The 16,473-nt window shown below is 36.5% G+C and overlaps 1 protein-coding gene across 5 annotated transcripts in view; it reads right to left on the reverse strand.

Annotated features, from left to right (window-relative positions):
• The window catches only part of MTMR2 (myotubularin related protein 2), a 103,281-nt gene that overhangs the window by 3,603 nt on the left and 83,205 nt on the right, over positions 1–16,473 (reverse strand). For all 5 annotated transcript variants that reach the window (XM_019657159.1, XM_019657158.1, XM_019657162.1 and 2 more), the window contains 4 exons: positions 11,188–11,373; positions 8,339–8,545; positions 4,006–4,098; positions 715–828 (listed from right to left, as the gene is read on the reverse strand). In XM_019657159.1, coding sequence (XP_019512704.1) covers positions 715–828; positions 4,006–4,098; positions 8,339–8,545; positions 11,188–11,373 — 600 coding nt within the window. The remainder of the gene's footprint in view (positions 1–714; positions 829–4,005; positions 4,099–8,338; positions 8,546–11,187; positions 11,374–16,473) is intronic.

The following is a 16,473-nucleotide window of genomic DNA, read 5'->3' on the forward strand; positions in this document are numbered from 1 at the left end:
ACCCAGGCAGCCTGTCTCCACAGCAAGCACTCTCCACTACACTTTATAGGAAAGCGTGGATAACTATTGCATAGCCACATTCTTTAGAACGAAAGCTGATACAGAGGGAGACACCAATCAGGGTGATTAATAACTTCATACATAAGAAAGATGCATTTTGAAAAAAACAGAAGTAAAACTTGAGTGTAATCCTTACACAGTTTCTTCTAACTACCAACCACTTCACAGTGATACTCTGCAGAGTCGGGGTAACAAACTTTAACTTTCTACATAGTATCTTTTCAGTGTTTGAATGTTTTACAGTATTTTACAATTAAAAAACAGCGCATGTAGGCAGAATATATTTTGAGATTTGAGCTGCCAATTCATCCAAATGTGTATTTTTTACTAATTATATTTTTCTGCACCTGCTTTGAAGGATTTCCATCCTGCGAGGAATAACAGGTATACTGGTGCTCCTCAGACACACTTAAGTTCTCTTTAGCAGACACTACTTCCCACCCACCATAAACTCACCTGACAGCTGGCTGGCATCTTCAGCCTTGTCACAGAGGTTCAGAAAGATGGAAAGAAGTAATCACATTACAGCATATAAAATACAGCCAAATAAATCACGCAAAAGAACAACTGTTGAAATTCATCACAAAATGCAGTCTAGTAGGGAAAGTACGTATTGGGAATCGGGGAGGGGGCGTAAGGGGGCTCATATTTTACCTCTTTTCCTCTCTGCTGTTCACTGTTACAGAGGAATGTTCCGAATAAACAGCTATATAGGTGGTCCAAAATGGTAATGAGAAAATATTCATTGAATTCAAATGCTGTAGGAAACTGCAAATCGAACACCACAAACAAAATTATTAGACTTTTCAACCATATTCATCCCTGTATATGTAGATCCTTTATAATACTTCTTAAAATTAGGCTACTCAATATTCAGAACTATATATTTCTAAGCCATTATGGCATTATCTGCTTGGTTTTCTGTTGAAAAATCACTTTACCACTTTTCTGAGACTATTTCTTCCAAAACCTCCTTTTCTTATGTAGCAAGACTTTTGACTGGTCTGGCCTGATGCTTCTATATTCCCGTCTCTGCTGGCCCTGTACGTGCAGGCTGATGGATTTTTGACCTGGGCAATTCTGGTAACTAGTCTTTCTCTGGCAAAAATGATCGTGAACAACATAGTAAGATTTTTCTTTAAAAAAGTTTTGTTTTTGGGAATTACACATACAAAGAATCAAGGTATCCAGAAAATACCATCAGTGCACAAAAATAAACACCCAGGGCTGACGTGCAGATCACTGACAAACCCACTTGCTCATCTTTTCAAAGAACATCAGTCAAACCGGAGCATCCTGTGATCAGTACTTGGGCAGCCTCTTGCTAATAACACAGAAAATCCACCTTCTCCTTAACCTAGGACAGGCCTTCAGGATGTCTTCAATATTACACAACATAATCTGGGGGGAACTTAGCAAGGACGAATTACAGAGCCCAGGACGGTAAAGGGTTAAACATCCTGTCAATGTAATATTTCAAAATTCCAAAGCTTCTGTGTAAGGTTGTATCAATTATACAGCTGTGAAAAGGAATTCCTTGAATACTTGGGTTGCAGGTTTGGGAAATAAATATTGCTTTCAAGTTTTCCTTAGAATGATCCCTACCCAATAGTGGAGGAAAACAGCATGAATTGCAAGCAAAAGGGATAGGGCTGAAACAAATTTCCTTTGATGTTTCCTAAATTTTAGGAAGCCCTAATAAGCAAGGTAATGTGGCAAATTTCTCAAACAATGAACGGTAACTACCATGCCTTGAATAATTTTTGTGGCTGTGAAGCTGAATGAAGCAGGTGATAGATCAGCTGCCAACAGAAAGCCAATTAATTGTAAGAAACTTTGTCAAATCCCATGTATTCATTTACAAAGTAAACCCCATCTCCTATATTGTTATATATCATTAAAGAGCCTTATTCATTAGCTAGTATGAATGTACCCTGACTCCTAACATGGCAACCCAAAAGACCTGAGCCTGTGATTAGGTTTTCATCTTCCTGGCAAAATAGCTGTTATAAGAAGACAGCTTACTCAGTGGGCAGGTCCCCACAACAAAACTAAAATAGAGCATTAACCCCGGTATTGCTTTTAAAATCCTAAGCACAGGAGGAATATTCTGTTCTCCTGACATGTTTAAAATCTGAAGGGCCCTTCATCAACTGACCCTGATCCCAGGAGTGAGAGAATGTGGATGAGGAAGAGAGGGGAATCTAGCTAACTGCAACATAGTCGGTCCCATTTTGACAAATGTGCTATTTAAGTTTCTGTACAAAAATTCAATTATTTATAAAACTGATGATTGCCAATAAACATTGTGACTATGTTCAGGAAGAAAATATACAGAAAAACATAACTAGATGTCTAACTTTTAAAAAGACCACTATAATTTATTTAAAGTTCTATCTGAGAAACAAGATTAATCTGATTTTCTATTACTCAGTAACTTAAGCTCAAAACTGGAGTTAAACTGCTTTTAGATATATAGCATATAAAAAGTTAATGCAATTACTAAGGGAGAAATGTATTTACCGTATACTCTGCTATGCAAACAACTGGTAAATGTGATTCTTGTCCTAACAAGCACACCAGAACTAATACTTCACACACGTTGCCCCTTCATGGTGTTCCCGTTGGAACGCATTTCACATAGCCATCAATGATGTCACAGTTTCAAAACAGCTTTCCTAGTCTTTCGCTGTGGCATACTGGATTTTTGCCAACAGTTCAATGTTATTTAAAAATCAATACAGTAATGGTCAAAAGTGAGTCCTATTGTCTTGGGTCAAATACCCAAAAAAGGTAGTGGCATAGCTGATACACTACCTCAAAGACAATTCCAAAGGAAACTTTCAAACCTACTGCAAGTAGTAATAAACACTATGAAAATAAGTATGTAAGATCTCCCCTCCCCCAACATACCAAGGGCCTAATAGACAGAATAAAACGGAATTGTATGCACACTTGTATGTGTGTGAAAACACCAGCTTCCTCATCCTCAGTCATATCTCCTACAACACTTCATTTCACCCAGCAGGTTTCAAAATAATCCACCCACATGAATGTTTACGGGGGAAAACAAATTATTCAATATTCAGTATAACTGATGTATTTCACCTGAGGATCACCATTTGTTTTCTCTTAAAGAATTAAATAGTATTTTCTTGAAGCTAAAACGGGATCCCAAAGTGAACCAGAGCCAGGAATTGTCCTACCTTACGTTCACGTAGCAGTCTAACTAAAAACAAACCAGGCTCCTAATCGTTTGAGATCTAATAAACCCTTGGATCAACAATTGACTGGCATACCAATGAGCTGTATCCAACTGTTGGGTTTTAAAATCGTTTTTCTTGAGTTAAATATTTGTTAAGATGCCAACCCCTTGCCTCATTAGTGAAGTGATCCATAATAAGCCAGGTGTTTTTCATTCTCTGGTATCCTTCCAAAGGACTAAATCCACTTACACTAATATTTTTACCAGTTTGTTAGAAAGTTGGTAAGTAAAAAAAGAACTGAATATTACACACCTACCTTGCCTTAATTTCCATCTAAACCCATTTTTCCATTAAAATTATTTCAACTGGGATTTTATTTTGCTTGAGTTACCTATTCTCTTTCTTCCATTTCTTTAACCTCTTCCGCAATATGCAGGTAAGTGTCTGGGTGAATGTACTGCCATCATTTAAATTCTTGGCCATTACAAAGGAGGAAACCTCTCGGGTTATTATCAGGGCCACTTGTTGAAATCTAATGGAATCAAATTGTCAAGTGTTTCATATTACCTCCAGATAATATTCCTTAATTTAACTCGTAATATGATAATTAGGTAATAGTTCTGTTACCTAGAAACCTTATCAGCATTCCCATTTTATATGAAATGTAGAATACTCAGTGGCCCGACTCTGGCAGAACAGCTTATAGGAGATGTAAGAATGGACATAACACATAAGTTACCTGTCTTGTCATTTGCCAGACACAGTCGATAAACTGAAGAAAAACAGGTGATCTATCTGCATCTGCATGGTTCTTATCTCCATGGCCAAGTCTCTGAAGCAAAGAGAGTGAAATAATACATGAGCTTTGTGGGAGTTTTCATTTTCAGCAGAAATACTTTTGTTTTCCAATAAAATATTTGCTCAATATTTTTAAAACTTCAGAAAAATTTTTTAAAACTGCAAATAAAATAGCACTCACCTATAACCCTACCTATGAAATTTGTAATAGCATTTTGATGCACAAATCACCAAATTGTTTTTTAACATGGGATGCTTGTAAGAGGAATTACAACTTTAATAAATGACACCCAGATCCTAAAAGGTTGATAATGGGAGCGGTCAGGCTTCGAGAGCCCAGATTTGTCCCCCGGAGACTCACTGACCCCTGAACATTAAGTTACTGGCACAGCAGCAAAGGCAGTGCCCTTCTCCTTGGACACCTTGGCCAGTGCCTGGAGAGGACCTGCTGTGTCTTACCTCCAGTCTGTCCTTCTCAAGAACAATCACGTTAGCACAAACCTTTGTAAATCTTTAAAAAAATGCTTGACTTTGGCCCTCCAAGCATGCACTCAACCACTTTCTCAGTTTTTTTCTCCTCTGAGGACCTTCTCCCCAGATGACAGAAACAGACCCCTACTCCATATCCTGAAGCAGTGATTCTAAAAGTATGGTCCATACACTGGGTGGGGAGATGTGAGGTCAAAACTATTTTCATAATACTATAACATTTTTTGCCTTCTTCAATGTGTTGTTGTTTGCACTAATGGTGCAAAAGTGATTGAAGGATAAAACTTTTGGTACCTTAGGAGGAACCAAGCAAGGCACTGGAATCAACTACATTAGTAGTTATTCTGCCTGGCCACACACTTGCAGTTAAATGAAAGAAAGGGGGAAAAGCCAATCTCTTTCAAGCCAGTTTCCTTGATGAAGCAGTCAAGATTATTAACTTATTAAATCTCCCCTTGAGTACAATTTTTTAATATTCTGTATAACAGAATGGGAAATACACATAATTTGCATCTGCAAACTTTTAAGTAGGACGGTAGGAAACACCACTTTTTCATGGAACATCATTTTGACTTAAAATAACTATTGCTATGTGAACTATGGTTATTAAGACTGACTATCTTGCAGACATTTTTTTGAAAATGTACAAAGTGATTAAGTCACTTCAAGGGAAACAATGGATAGTATTTGTTGCCAATGAAAAAGTTCAGGCTTTGGAGTAAAAATTAGATTTTTGGAAAACTCATCTGCCACATAAGCTTGATAATATTTAAAGACTTTTATGATAAAATTAGTGATGATATTAACAAATGTGGTTTTATGATATAATGAAATGCATTAACATTGGAAGAGGTGTAGAACTCAGTAAGACAGTATTTTCCAAATAACCAACACATGATGTTACAAAATCATGCATGGGTAAGAGATCTACTCAAAGTGCAAGACAGACCAATGGAATTTAATGGAACAAACAACAAAAAATTCACTGACTTAGTTTTGGATTCCACATTACATTTTACCTCTAAGAAACTACCACTTGTCAAGTTTTGGCATAATATGAAAGTATACCCACAATTCCCTGAAAACTATTAAAATATTCTTTGCTTTTCAACTACATATCTGTGTGTGGTAAGATTTTTCTCATATACTTCAACCAACAGTACATATTGCAACAGACTGAATGCAGAAGTGATATGAAATTCAGCTATCTTCTATTAAGCCGGGCATTAAGAAAATTTGCCCCCAAAATGTAGAACAATGCCACTCTTCTCATGAAACCTTTTTGTTTTGTTTTGGAAAATACAGTTATTTTTCTTAAAAATGTTATTTATGTTAATATATAATAGTCCCATGGTATGAATGTTGTGTCCCCCCAAAACGCCTATGTTGAACTCCTAATGTGGTAGCATTAGGAAGATGAGTCTTTGGGACCTACCAAGGACATGAATGGGGTTAGTGAGTGCTCTTCTCAAAAGAATAACCCCACAGAGTTCCCTAGCCCCCTCCACCAAGGAGGACATGATGAGGTCAGCAGTCAACCCAGAAGAGGGCCTTCACCAGAAACTGACTTGCTGGCACCCTGACCTTGGACTTCCAGCCTTCAAAACTAAGAAAGAAAGTTCTGTTGTTTATAAGCCACCCAGTCCATGGTACTGTTATAACGGCCCAAACAGACTAAAACAAATAGATTTTTTTTATTAATAAATATTTTTAAATTTAATTTCTAATATAGTAAATATTGATAGATATACACCATGGAAACAAAGCTCTTTGGGGTCATCAATAATCATCAAGAACGGAAAGAGGTCCTGAAATCAAAGAGTTTGAGAACCGTTACCCAGTATTAACCGTGTGCACATACCTTCTTGACCAGATGGCCTTTAATTGTCAAATTCTGCTTTCATATACAACTAGGGGTTTAAAAATGGAGTAGGTATCCAGAAATAAGCAATTTAGGAATCCACAGCAACTTTAAAACTGTCTCAAATGTTTATGATTTTGGTCACATTTGTGTGAACATGTGCAGCTTTGGCTAACTAAAACTCTATTCTTTGAAGTAAGTTTTTTGGGTTTTTTTTTTTAATGGTCTTTTCATGATAAATATATTTTGTAGAGAATTGAAAAATGTGAGCCATCTGAATAGATACTCCAGATGCCCAATTTTACTTAACAGTTCAAGTTCAAAAGAGCAGACTACCTTTAAATGCCTGTTTCTTTCAAGTTATTTATAAATATTACTCATACCCTGGTAACTATTGGATACTAAAGGTTAACATTAGAGACAGCATCTGAGCAAACATCTTTCAGAAAGACTTTCAGCTAATCTAGGAAAATGCTGCCACGAAGAGCCATACTCTCGGTGGCTTCAAGGCCTCGGACACTCTTACCGCCCCCCTCCAGGGTTCTCTAAACTTGTCCCTCTCTCCACCCTGCTTTTGCACTGAATCCCATCTAGACATGTGCTCACCCTACCCCGCCTTCCTGGGAAAATATTCCCACTGCTCACTCTAACTCTGATTACAAGTAACACAGATGGGCAATACACGAAAACCAAGTTTTCTGATTCCCAATGTAGTGTTTAGCAGAAAGACAGTTAAAAGCTACTTGAATGTTTCTTTAATTAAAAGCTACATGAAGCCAAAGTATAATGTAACAGAAAAGCAAATGTGAAAGAGTAGTAAGTATCCTTTAAAAGGGACATCACAACCCCATTCCTGTATTTTAAGAATTCTGAATAGTTCTGTGTACCCACTATTAGACAAACGATGACTAAGGTCCAGATGACAAGTGGGATGCTGTGGGGGATTAGGGTGAGAAAAGACTGAAGAAAATGGATGGTTAGCCAGAAGAACTGAAGAAGATTATGAACAACCTGGGCCAACAACTACTTTCAAATATCTGAAGGGTTATCTTATATGGATAATATGTGTTCTTCCTGTCTCCAAAGGGGAAGTAGGAAAATGGAAAGCAGATTTTAGTTTACTATGAGGAAGAAGTTTCTGGTAGGTAGACTTTCTGAAGTGAGACTGGATAGCTCAGGAAGAAATTTGCTGTTTATTGCTGGAGGTGTTAATGAAGAAATTAAACAATCATTACAGGGACACAATAGAAGGCATTCAGCAATGAATGCCTAGATTCAGGTCCTTCAAACCAACAAGATCAACATACATTCTGAAACATATAGAGGGCACAAACATTTGTCATTTCCATAAAACGAACTGCAGCACTTTCCACACTCAGGGTCATTACAGTGTTAGGACTAAAGGATAACAGAAAAGTTTTATTCCCAACTGAGTTAAATTTTAATTTTGTCTGTTATTTCTTTTGGTCCCAGCCTGGTTTCTGGTTTCTTTTTTTTAAAGATCCTGATCCTGTGTGAGCAATGCTACCTTGTAGGGCTTCTTTAAATTGAGAATAATAATTAAGCCATTCTCGTCTTTTTTTAAGTCTACAGGAAAAGCTAGCAGCATTGTAATTCCATAATCATGCTAATCTCAACTGTCATTTGAAGGTGGAGACACCCATGGAAATCACGGAATGATATCTGATGTTTCCTGGTAGAAATCACAGAAGAGACAGGGTTAGAAGTCTGACGAATAGCCCTGGCTTCAGGCTGCAGAGCCGTGATAGGATATCCTAATGCTTCCGAAAACCAACAAAAAAGTTCTCTTGTGAAGTGTACCCGTCTAGAATACATGATCAATTTTAGGTGAACATCTAATGAATACAAGACATTATTTTCACACGCCTCATGTGAGATGCATCGAGTCAAGGTCTCTACTCACAAGCTGAAATCGGTGTCCGAAGCTCAGCCATTCTTTTTCCACCAGGACTTCAAATCCCCGGATAGTTCGATAGTACCCATCCAGCATGAGCATGGCGAGGGACGTGAGCTGAGCGGTGCGGTCCCAGCCGTCACTGCAGTGCACCACCACAGACGTCTTTCCCGACTCCACTCTGTCAGCGATCCTGAGAGCCCCTGCAAGAATAAGCTGCAAACCAGATTTTTTTTTAACGGAATTTTTAAAAAATGAAATGCCTCCTTCTTTGTAATTTACTAATAGGGTTTGTTAGGGATGACTGTCTCAATAACATGTAGAGAAAAAACATCAGTCCCTTCCTAAAAATAATTTTTTAAATGAAAGTATGTAAGTTTTGCTTCTAAAACTAGAAAAGCCTCATAAATGCAGACTCCTATCAATTCGCACAATGAAATATCCAAATGAAAGGTGCCTTTAGGTTCTAAACAAATGAACAGTATGAGTAAGAGATAAAAAGGATTAAGTTCTAAAATGATCTAAGAATCAACTATTCCAACATCATCCATTTAAATAAAAATAATATCCCAACTGCAGTCTTAGCTGATATTTAAAAAATGCTTGCTTAACCCAATTTGAATATGTATACAAACACTAAAATTGATCTTTAAAATATTCTATAGCCGCTACAGCATTTATTTTGTTTTTATATACATCACATAGGCTAAAACTTGAGAGTAAGCTACTTTTCTCTATCAATGTGAATGAAAAATTCTCATCAGATCAATATACTACCATGCCAACATAACTGGTATCTAAGATAATTTCAGTTTTTTTTAAATATGCAGAGACTGCAAAAATAATTTTACCTTTTCTGAAGTGGATCTTGAGTTAAAACTAGACAGAATTAGATGTAACTGAAAAAAAAAGCCATAAAACCATGATATCCTTTAAAATGGACAATATAGCCCTCTTCTCTGCAGTGACCAGATCATACTTAAAAGAACAGTATGGTTCCACAAACATAGATCAGAATGATGGAAAACAGGTTTACTAGCTAGATTAGAGAATCTCATGATACCCCCTTTTGCTCATAACTATCTATAGGCATATTCTGGAAATGGGGTGAAACATTCTCAATCTTGACTAGACCTCCGAGCCATCTGTGAGCATTTTTTTTTCTCAAGTGCCTGGGCCCCATTCTCTACTCATCCTAACTTGGTATTTTAAATATCTTCCACCAATAATTCAAATGTATATCCAGATTTACAAATCACTGACCCAAAGGATTAGAACAGTTGAAAAGTTAAGACTGACCAGGAAGAGTTATCCAAAGTGGTCATTTTAATTCATTCATTGATGAAGTCCCTTACTATGTGGCAGTCACTGCTCTAGGTGATGGAGACAGAGCAGTGAACAGAACAGACAAAGTGGTAGCTGAATGAAGTTTACATTCTTGCTGGCAAGGCAAATAAATAAGGAAATCTTGTATATACCATGTCAGAGGGCAGTTAAATGAACAAGCACCGTACAGGTCTAGGGGGTGCTGGGAGAACTGTTACTTTGTAGGGAGTGGTTGGGGAAGGCCCCTCTGAGAAGGTCACATCTGAGCAGAGATCTGCAGAAAGTCAGTGGGTTAGCTTGCAGGTCTGAGGACTGGGGGAGGAGAAGGTAGTCCAGGTACAGCCATACCTCCTGTACCTCTGAAGAAGCTTGCTTTTGTTACAGCCAGCTTTTTGGAGAGAACAGTGTACCTGCTAGTGAAATGACCTGGAATTGACAGAAGTGAATGCGACAATTTATGTTCACTCCAAGTCTTACTGTTATTCTATTTACACATCATGTAGAAGGGCCACATGAGCATGCTCTCTTACTGAAGGCTGTTTACATTTTGCTACATTCAAATTTGTAAGCTTCTAGAAGAGAAACAATAATAAAAACAGCCTATAATTCTCATTAGGTCAATTTGGCTTTCTCTTCAATTTTAGAGATTTTAATGTGAATACAAGTCTGCTCCTTCGTAACATGAAAAATCTCATTTCCCTTTATTTCATAATATTAATATATATTAGGTCATAGAAGTCTATATTTTGGTAAGCTATCTTACTGAAATTCAAACCATATCTGAAAATATATGTAACTATATTAATTGAAATAACATTTGGCACTTCAAACACTCTATTTACATGTTAGGCAAAAAAAAAAAAAAGTTAGGCAAATTAGTGTTCACATGGCAGTCTCCAAATCATTTACCACTTAAATATAGTGGTAAATGAAGTTAAATGAAGTATCCTTCATTCAACTACTTCACATGACTTCCCTGACTAGAATGGTTTTCACTTCACCAGTCATGCAACAAGTATTTATTGGGTGTCTATTATTCACAGACAGTGCTGCCCTAACTCCTGAGGGCACAAAAAGGAAATATGATTTATAATTTATCCAGTCCTTGTTTGCATGAATTAGCAATATATGCTGGCTGACACACAAAAGTAATTAAGGGAGGTGCAAGGTAGTGCCTGATTAAATGGAAAAAGTGAAAAGTTCAGAGAAAAATGGAAATGGTTGCAGTCTGGTAAGACTTCATGGAACGAATGAAATATGAACTGGGACCTACAGGATGGACAGAATTCAGACAGGATGAGAAAGAAAGAAGTACACAACAGAACCAAATGCACAATATAGGAAACTAATTCAAACACCAAAACTTAGAAGTAGTTCTAATTATCAAAGCAGTTACCAATTTGTCCCTGTTCAGAAAACTACCTTCAGCTTGATTTCAATTGTAAGAGCCAAAATAGACAAAGGGGCAGAGAAAGTCCTTGTCTGATATTCTATTCGAGTAATAGTGTAAAAAAATAGTAACATATACCCACCTTAATATGTTCTAGCCAGTGAGTAGATTCCAAGTTAGACAACCAGTGGGCCTCCTCAATGTTGGGGTACACAATCTCCTTAAGTTTTCGTAATGACTCTCTCATAACATGAATATTGTGGATATCTAGAAAAACTAGTTCTGCATTTTGATAGGCATCTTCACTTTCATAACCTCCACCCTTTGCCTGAAAAACACAAATCGCAGGAAATCATAAATGAATGCACATCCATTGTATGTTGGCATCCATGAAAAGGGGCCATAAACTATCCAATAGCATGAAAGGTGAGACATATTACTGATGAACAGGGCAATTCATGGGAAAACGTGGATGATTCAGGGTAACCTAACACAAGTACTCTCCACCACGTTTTTCTTTATAAAACAGGGATATAAATATATACAGACTCTCACGCTAATGTCCTTATGTGGTTGTTATAAAAATTAACTGTAATAACATATGCTCATATGAAGGAACTTAAGCATTTTAAAGCACTAAATTTCCCGGCCGTTATTCAACTCCTCGCCAAACAACTTCTTACAGGAGGCTGAAATCACCAGACTAGGAAGCTCCATGTGCAGGAACCACATCTGTGTAGTTTACCACCAGCCCATGCTGCTTCACCTCCTTCCTCATCACCTCATTTTAATGTCAATATTTACAAAATACTTTGCAATCGTAATGATTTGCTTTTAACCATATAATTAGTTTTAAATAAAAAGAGCACATATAAAAGCACAATACTAGCATATGTTACTATCAACTATCCTCAACGACTTAAATCTGCATCTAATAAACAGAATGAGAAATAACTGGTGTTCAAAATAAGCTGTGGCTGGAAAGGAGAACTTAATTTTTCTGGATTAATCTTTATTTTATGAATAAAATATTCTTCTATTTCCTACCTACCAATCATGCTTTAGAGCACTAATGGGAAAATTAGAAAAATATTGAACAGTTAACTGCAGTTATATAAAAGTAAGTGATCGTATGACTCACACCTATGAAAACAACAAAACTGACCAACTCATAACCAGCAACAAATTTCCCAAGGACAGAAATGCAAGCTTCCTTTCTGACACTGATTGGGAAATAATCTGGATTCAAGATTGGCAGAGGTACAAAATTGACAGCGTTTCAGTGGGTACCTGTTAACAAGGATTACTTCTGGAGAAGACAGGTCAGGGGTAGAGAGGGACTTTCAATTCAAATTGGTTGCAACAAATTGTAGCAAGATGGCAGTGGTGGCAACTACATAGAACTTTTCACAAAAACATATAGAATGAAATACTCTGGGATCCAGTTGTATAACTTTGTGAATATAATAAGTGATGTTGTACAACTTTGCGACTATATTAAAAAACAAATATATACTTTAAGAGTACGTTTTATGACATGTGAATTATATTTCAATAAAATTGGTATTTAAAAAAAAAGAGCAACCAGATAACAAAACCAAAAACACACAAAAACCACTTAAAACAGAACTAGGGGACAAAGCATTCCGTCAAACCCCCAAGCCACCAACAGCCACAGGTCTGGATGCTATCGGTGAACGTGTGGAAACAAGCTGAAGGAAGTGCAGCCGGCCCTCCATAGCCACAGGTTCCACATCCGTGGACCAAACCAACCTCAGATCGAAACTATTCGGGGAAAAAACATTACTACATTGTGGCTGACATGTACTATGTAATTAGGCCTATGATGGTTGTGGCTGTACTGAACATGTACATTATTTCCAGTACCGAAAAACTATTTACATAGCATTTACGTTGTATTAGGTATTATAAGTAATCTAGAGATGATTTACAGTATATGGCAGGATACACATAAGTTATATGTAAATACTATGCCATTTTACTTAAGGGACTTGAACATCAGTAGATTTTGGTTTTAGGGGGTGGGAGGTCCTGGAACCAATGCCCCAGATACTGAGGAAAAACTGTAATGGGTATAGGATGGACTGCAGAACAGTCTGTTCTGCTTCCTTGTTTTGGCTTTCTTCTTCCAGAACTACAGGAAGGCACAATAGATAGATCTAAGAAGCACAGCTGAAACAGGAAGGGTTCTGTCTATTCTAACAGCTGATGAGTCCAAAGGGTCTACAATGTATCTGAGGGGGAAAAGCAGTCTAACCCTTAAGAAGTCTCCTAACTGACCAGCCAGGGATCCCTTCTGCTAAGCATATAATCAAAATTGAGCAGGGCAGAGGCAACAGTGACAAAGGAAGAGAAGGGCAGATAAGAAGACAAAGGAAGAGAAGTTTCAAATTAAAAATAGGAGTGGGGAGTGCTAGGGTGGGTATGGGCGTGCGTGCAGGGAGGGAGAGAGAGAACAGGGCCAGGAACTCTCAGAAAGTAAGCCTTCATACCGCTACCTGAAAACGTAAAAGAGGCAGCTCAGTGAATTAGCTCTTCTAACTTCTGGGTGTGCCTAACTTTTGAGTTACACTTTCTAACCGAACCATGCATCCTTCTAAAAAGTTCAGGAAAACTATTTTCACCTAAAAATGAGTAACAGAAGAGGGTCAAGGTCAAATCCTATACAAGCTGTCCTAAAAAGAAGGTGAACAGCATCCCTGCAGACAATGCCTCACAAAACTGAAATCTTCTTTTGAAGCAAGCTAAAGACATTGAAAATGATACCAGGCACTAAAAACAAAATAAACTCAGAAGTGAAGTGATAGAACTTGGGAACAAATAAGAAATAAAAAAATCAGAAGTGAAGACTAAATTAGAATGAACACAAGAGCAAATAAATATAACAGATCTAAAAGGAATAGACAGTGAAAAGGAAAATCTTTAAAACCATAATGAAATTAGAAAGACATAAAAAGTATTCAAGAGAAAGTGACAAATGAAGATAGGCAAAGAAGAGCCAACGTAGGAATAATAGGAGTCCTGAAGAAGCAAGCCAAAACAAAGAAACAGGACAACTACTAAGAACTATGATTAAAGAAAATGTTCATGAAATTAAAAAAAAAAAAGAAAGAAATTATAAATTGAAATAACATACATGCATAACCGGGGATACAGACCCAGAATACAAACATAAAGACATATTCTGGCAAAATAACGACTTCAAAGGAAAAGGAAAAAGAAATCCTTTGGACATCAGTAAAAAGAGTTACTTAGAAAGAAAAGATATTTAGTTTATCATCAGACTTTGAAATTTTATGTTAAAAGAAAATAAAGTAACATATTTAAGATACTCAAGAAAATAAAATGTAAGCCAAGGATTTTATGTGCAGCAAAACTGACTTTCAAATTGCTACCAGCATGCAAATACTCATGAATATTGTCCCCATGAGCCCTTGCTGAAATACTTACGAGAACCTCAGATCAAAAAAAAAAAAAAAGTGCCTAAAAAGACATCCATATAAGTATTGGTTGTGAGCACGAAATATATAGCTACTTGTAGAAGTCAGACATAAAAGGGAGAGTATGTGTACAAAAAAGGTAATATGTAAAGGGTATTATATGACTATATGCTCTGACAATACAAATATAATAAATGTATTTTAAAAATGGGGAGAATGGGGGGAGCAAATGCAAAAACTAACTTTTCAGTAACTACTGGTGATGTATTAATATTGTTATTCTGAGACTGTGGCAGCATAAAGCAAGTGAGTAATTATGGAACATACTAATGTTATCATCTCATGTCCTCAGAACCAGGATTCCTGGTGTGGAAGCAAGGAGATACACATATAATTTAGATAAAGTTATGTTAAAAACTTGAGCACTGAATTTAAATGAAAGCACCAGTATGAACCATAAGGTACTGTATCTTTAAAAATAGCTCTATCCCCTAAAAAGACTAGAAGCAGGACCAATCCAGAGGCCAATAAGTATCCTTAGCACTCAGATTATGGTTTGAAATACCATTTCCTAACAGAAATCAGAAATTCTTGGAGAAATGGCTTTCAAGTCTGGGGCAGGAAATGTACAAGATTTCCTGATGGGTATATCCTGTCACACCCGATAACAAAGATTACTATGGATATGTCAAAAGAACTCAGGATACAACTTGCAAAGCCTTCCTGAGAAGGACAATTATAACTCTGAAAAAATATTTTCTGCAATGGATTGAAAAATGTTGACTAAGTTTAAATAATGCATTCATAATGATACTTAAAAAAATTAATCACCTTTGTGGGATGATAGAAGTAAAGTCATTATTGGGAAAGCTGGTAAATAAGAAGAATCGAGCATTTATTCTAGCTTTCTTATATGAACTGAACTGCTGGTTAACAAATAGATAACACAAAGTGTTTCTCTGTAGAAAGAGTTCAGCTAATAGCTGAAACAGAAATCATGAAATTAGAATATCATCATTTTGCACTCCCAGTGAACTCATGTATTTAGACACTGAGCCTCAACAGCTGCTAACATCCCCAAAAGGAGAATCAACCACAAATTATTTGCCTCCTGATACATCCCTATAGCCTTGCTAAAAATATGGAGCCTGAATCTCAATAAACCTCTGAATTCATGTGAAGAAAATGGAGAGGATAGAAGAAAGTTGAACCATAACATAATGTAATCAGCAAAATCTGGACTATGGGATAACCTACAGAGAAAATATAAAGAAATGAAAGAGTCAGGCAAGGGGAAGACTACGGACTAAAGGAGGCTTAAGAGACATATCAAATGTAATATTTAAAAAGGCAAGGCTAAACTATAGCATCTAGGGATATGTGCTTCAGTAATAAAAGTATAAGGAAATGCAAGATGATTACTATAAAAGTTAGGATAGTGGTTACTTTTAGCAGGGGTAGAAAGTGACTTAGTGGCTGGCAAAGATTTAATTCTTGACATGGGTCATGGTTGCAAGGGCATCTGTCATATTCATATGAATTAAGCTATAAAAATGTTCTTAGTATGCAGGTAAAAAAAATATTTGCTGGAACAGGATATATACTTATGCAAATTTTAAAAAAGGGGAGGGGGCTAGTGGGGGAATTGAGCTAAGGTACTCAAATGGTACAAACTTCCAGTTTATAAGATGAATAAGCTCTGAAGATCAAATGTACAGCATGGTGACTAGAGTAAATAACACTTTATTGTATATTTGAAAGTTGCTAAGGCAGTAGACCATAAAAGTTCTCATCACAAGGGAAAAAAAACCTGGTAATTATGTGAGGAGATGGATGTTAACTAGACTTATTGTGGTAATCATTTCAATGTACATATATATATATATATATATATATATATATATATATATATATATATATCTCAAATCATTATGTTTTATACCTTAAACTTATACAATATTAAATGT

This window comes from Hipposideros armiger, unplaced genomic scaffold (assembly GCF_001890085.2).
Source record: "Hipposideros armiger isolate ML-2016 unplaced genomic scaffold, ASM189008v1 scaffold_274, whole genome shotgun sequence".
NCBI classification, from domain to species: domain Eukaryota; kingdom Metazoa; phylum Chordata; class Mammalia; order Chiroptera; family Hipposideridae; genus Hipposideros; species Hipposideros armiger.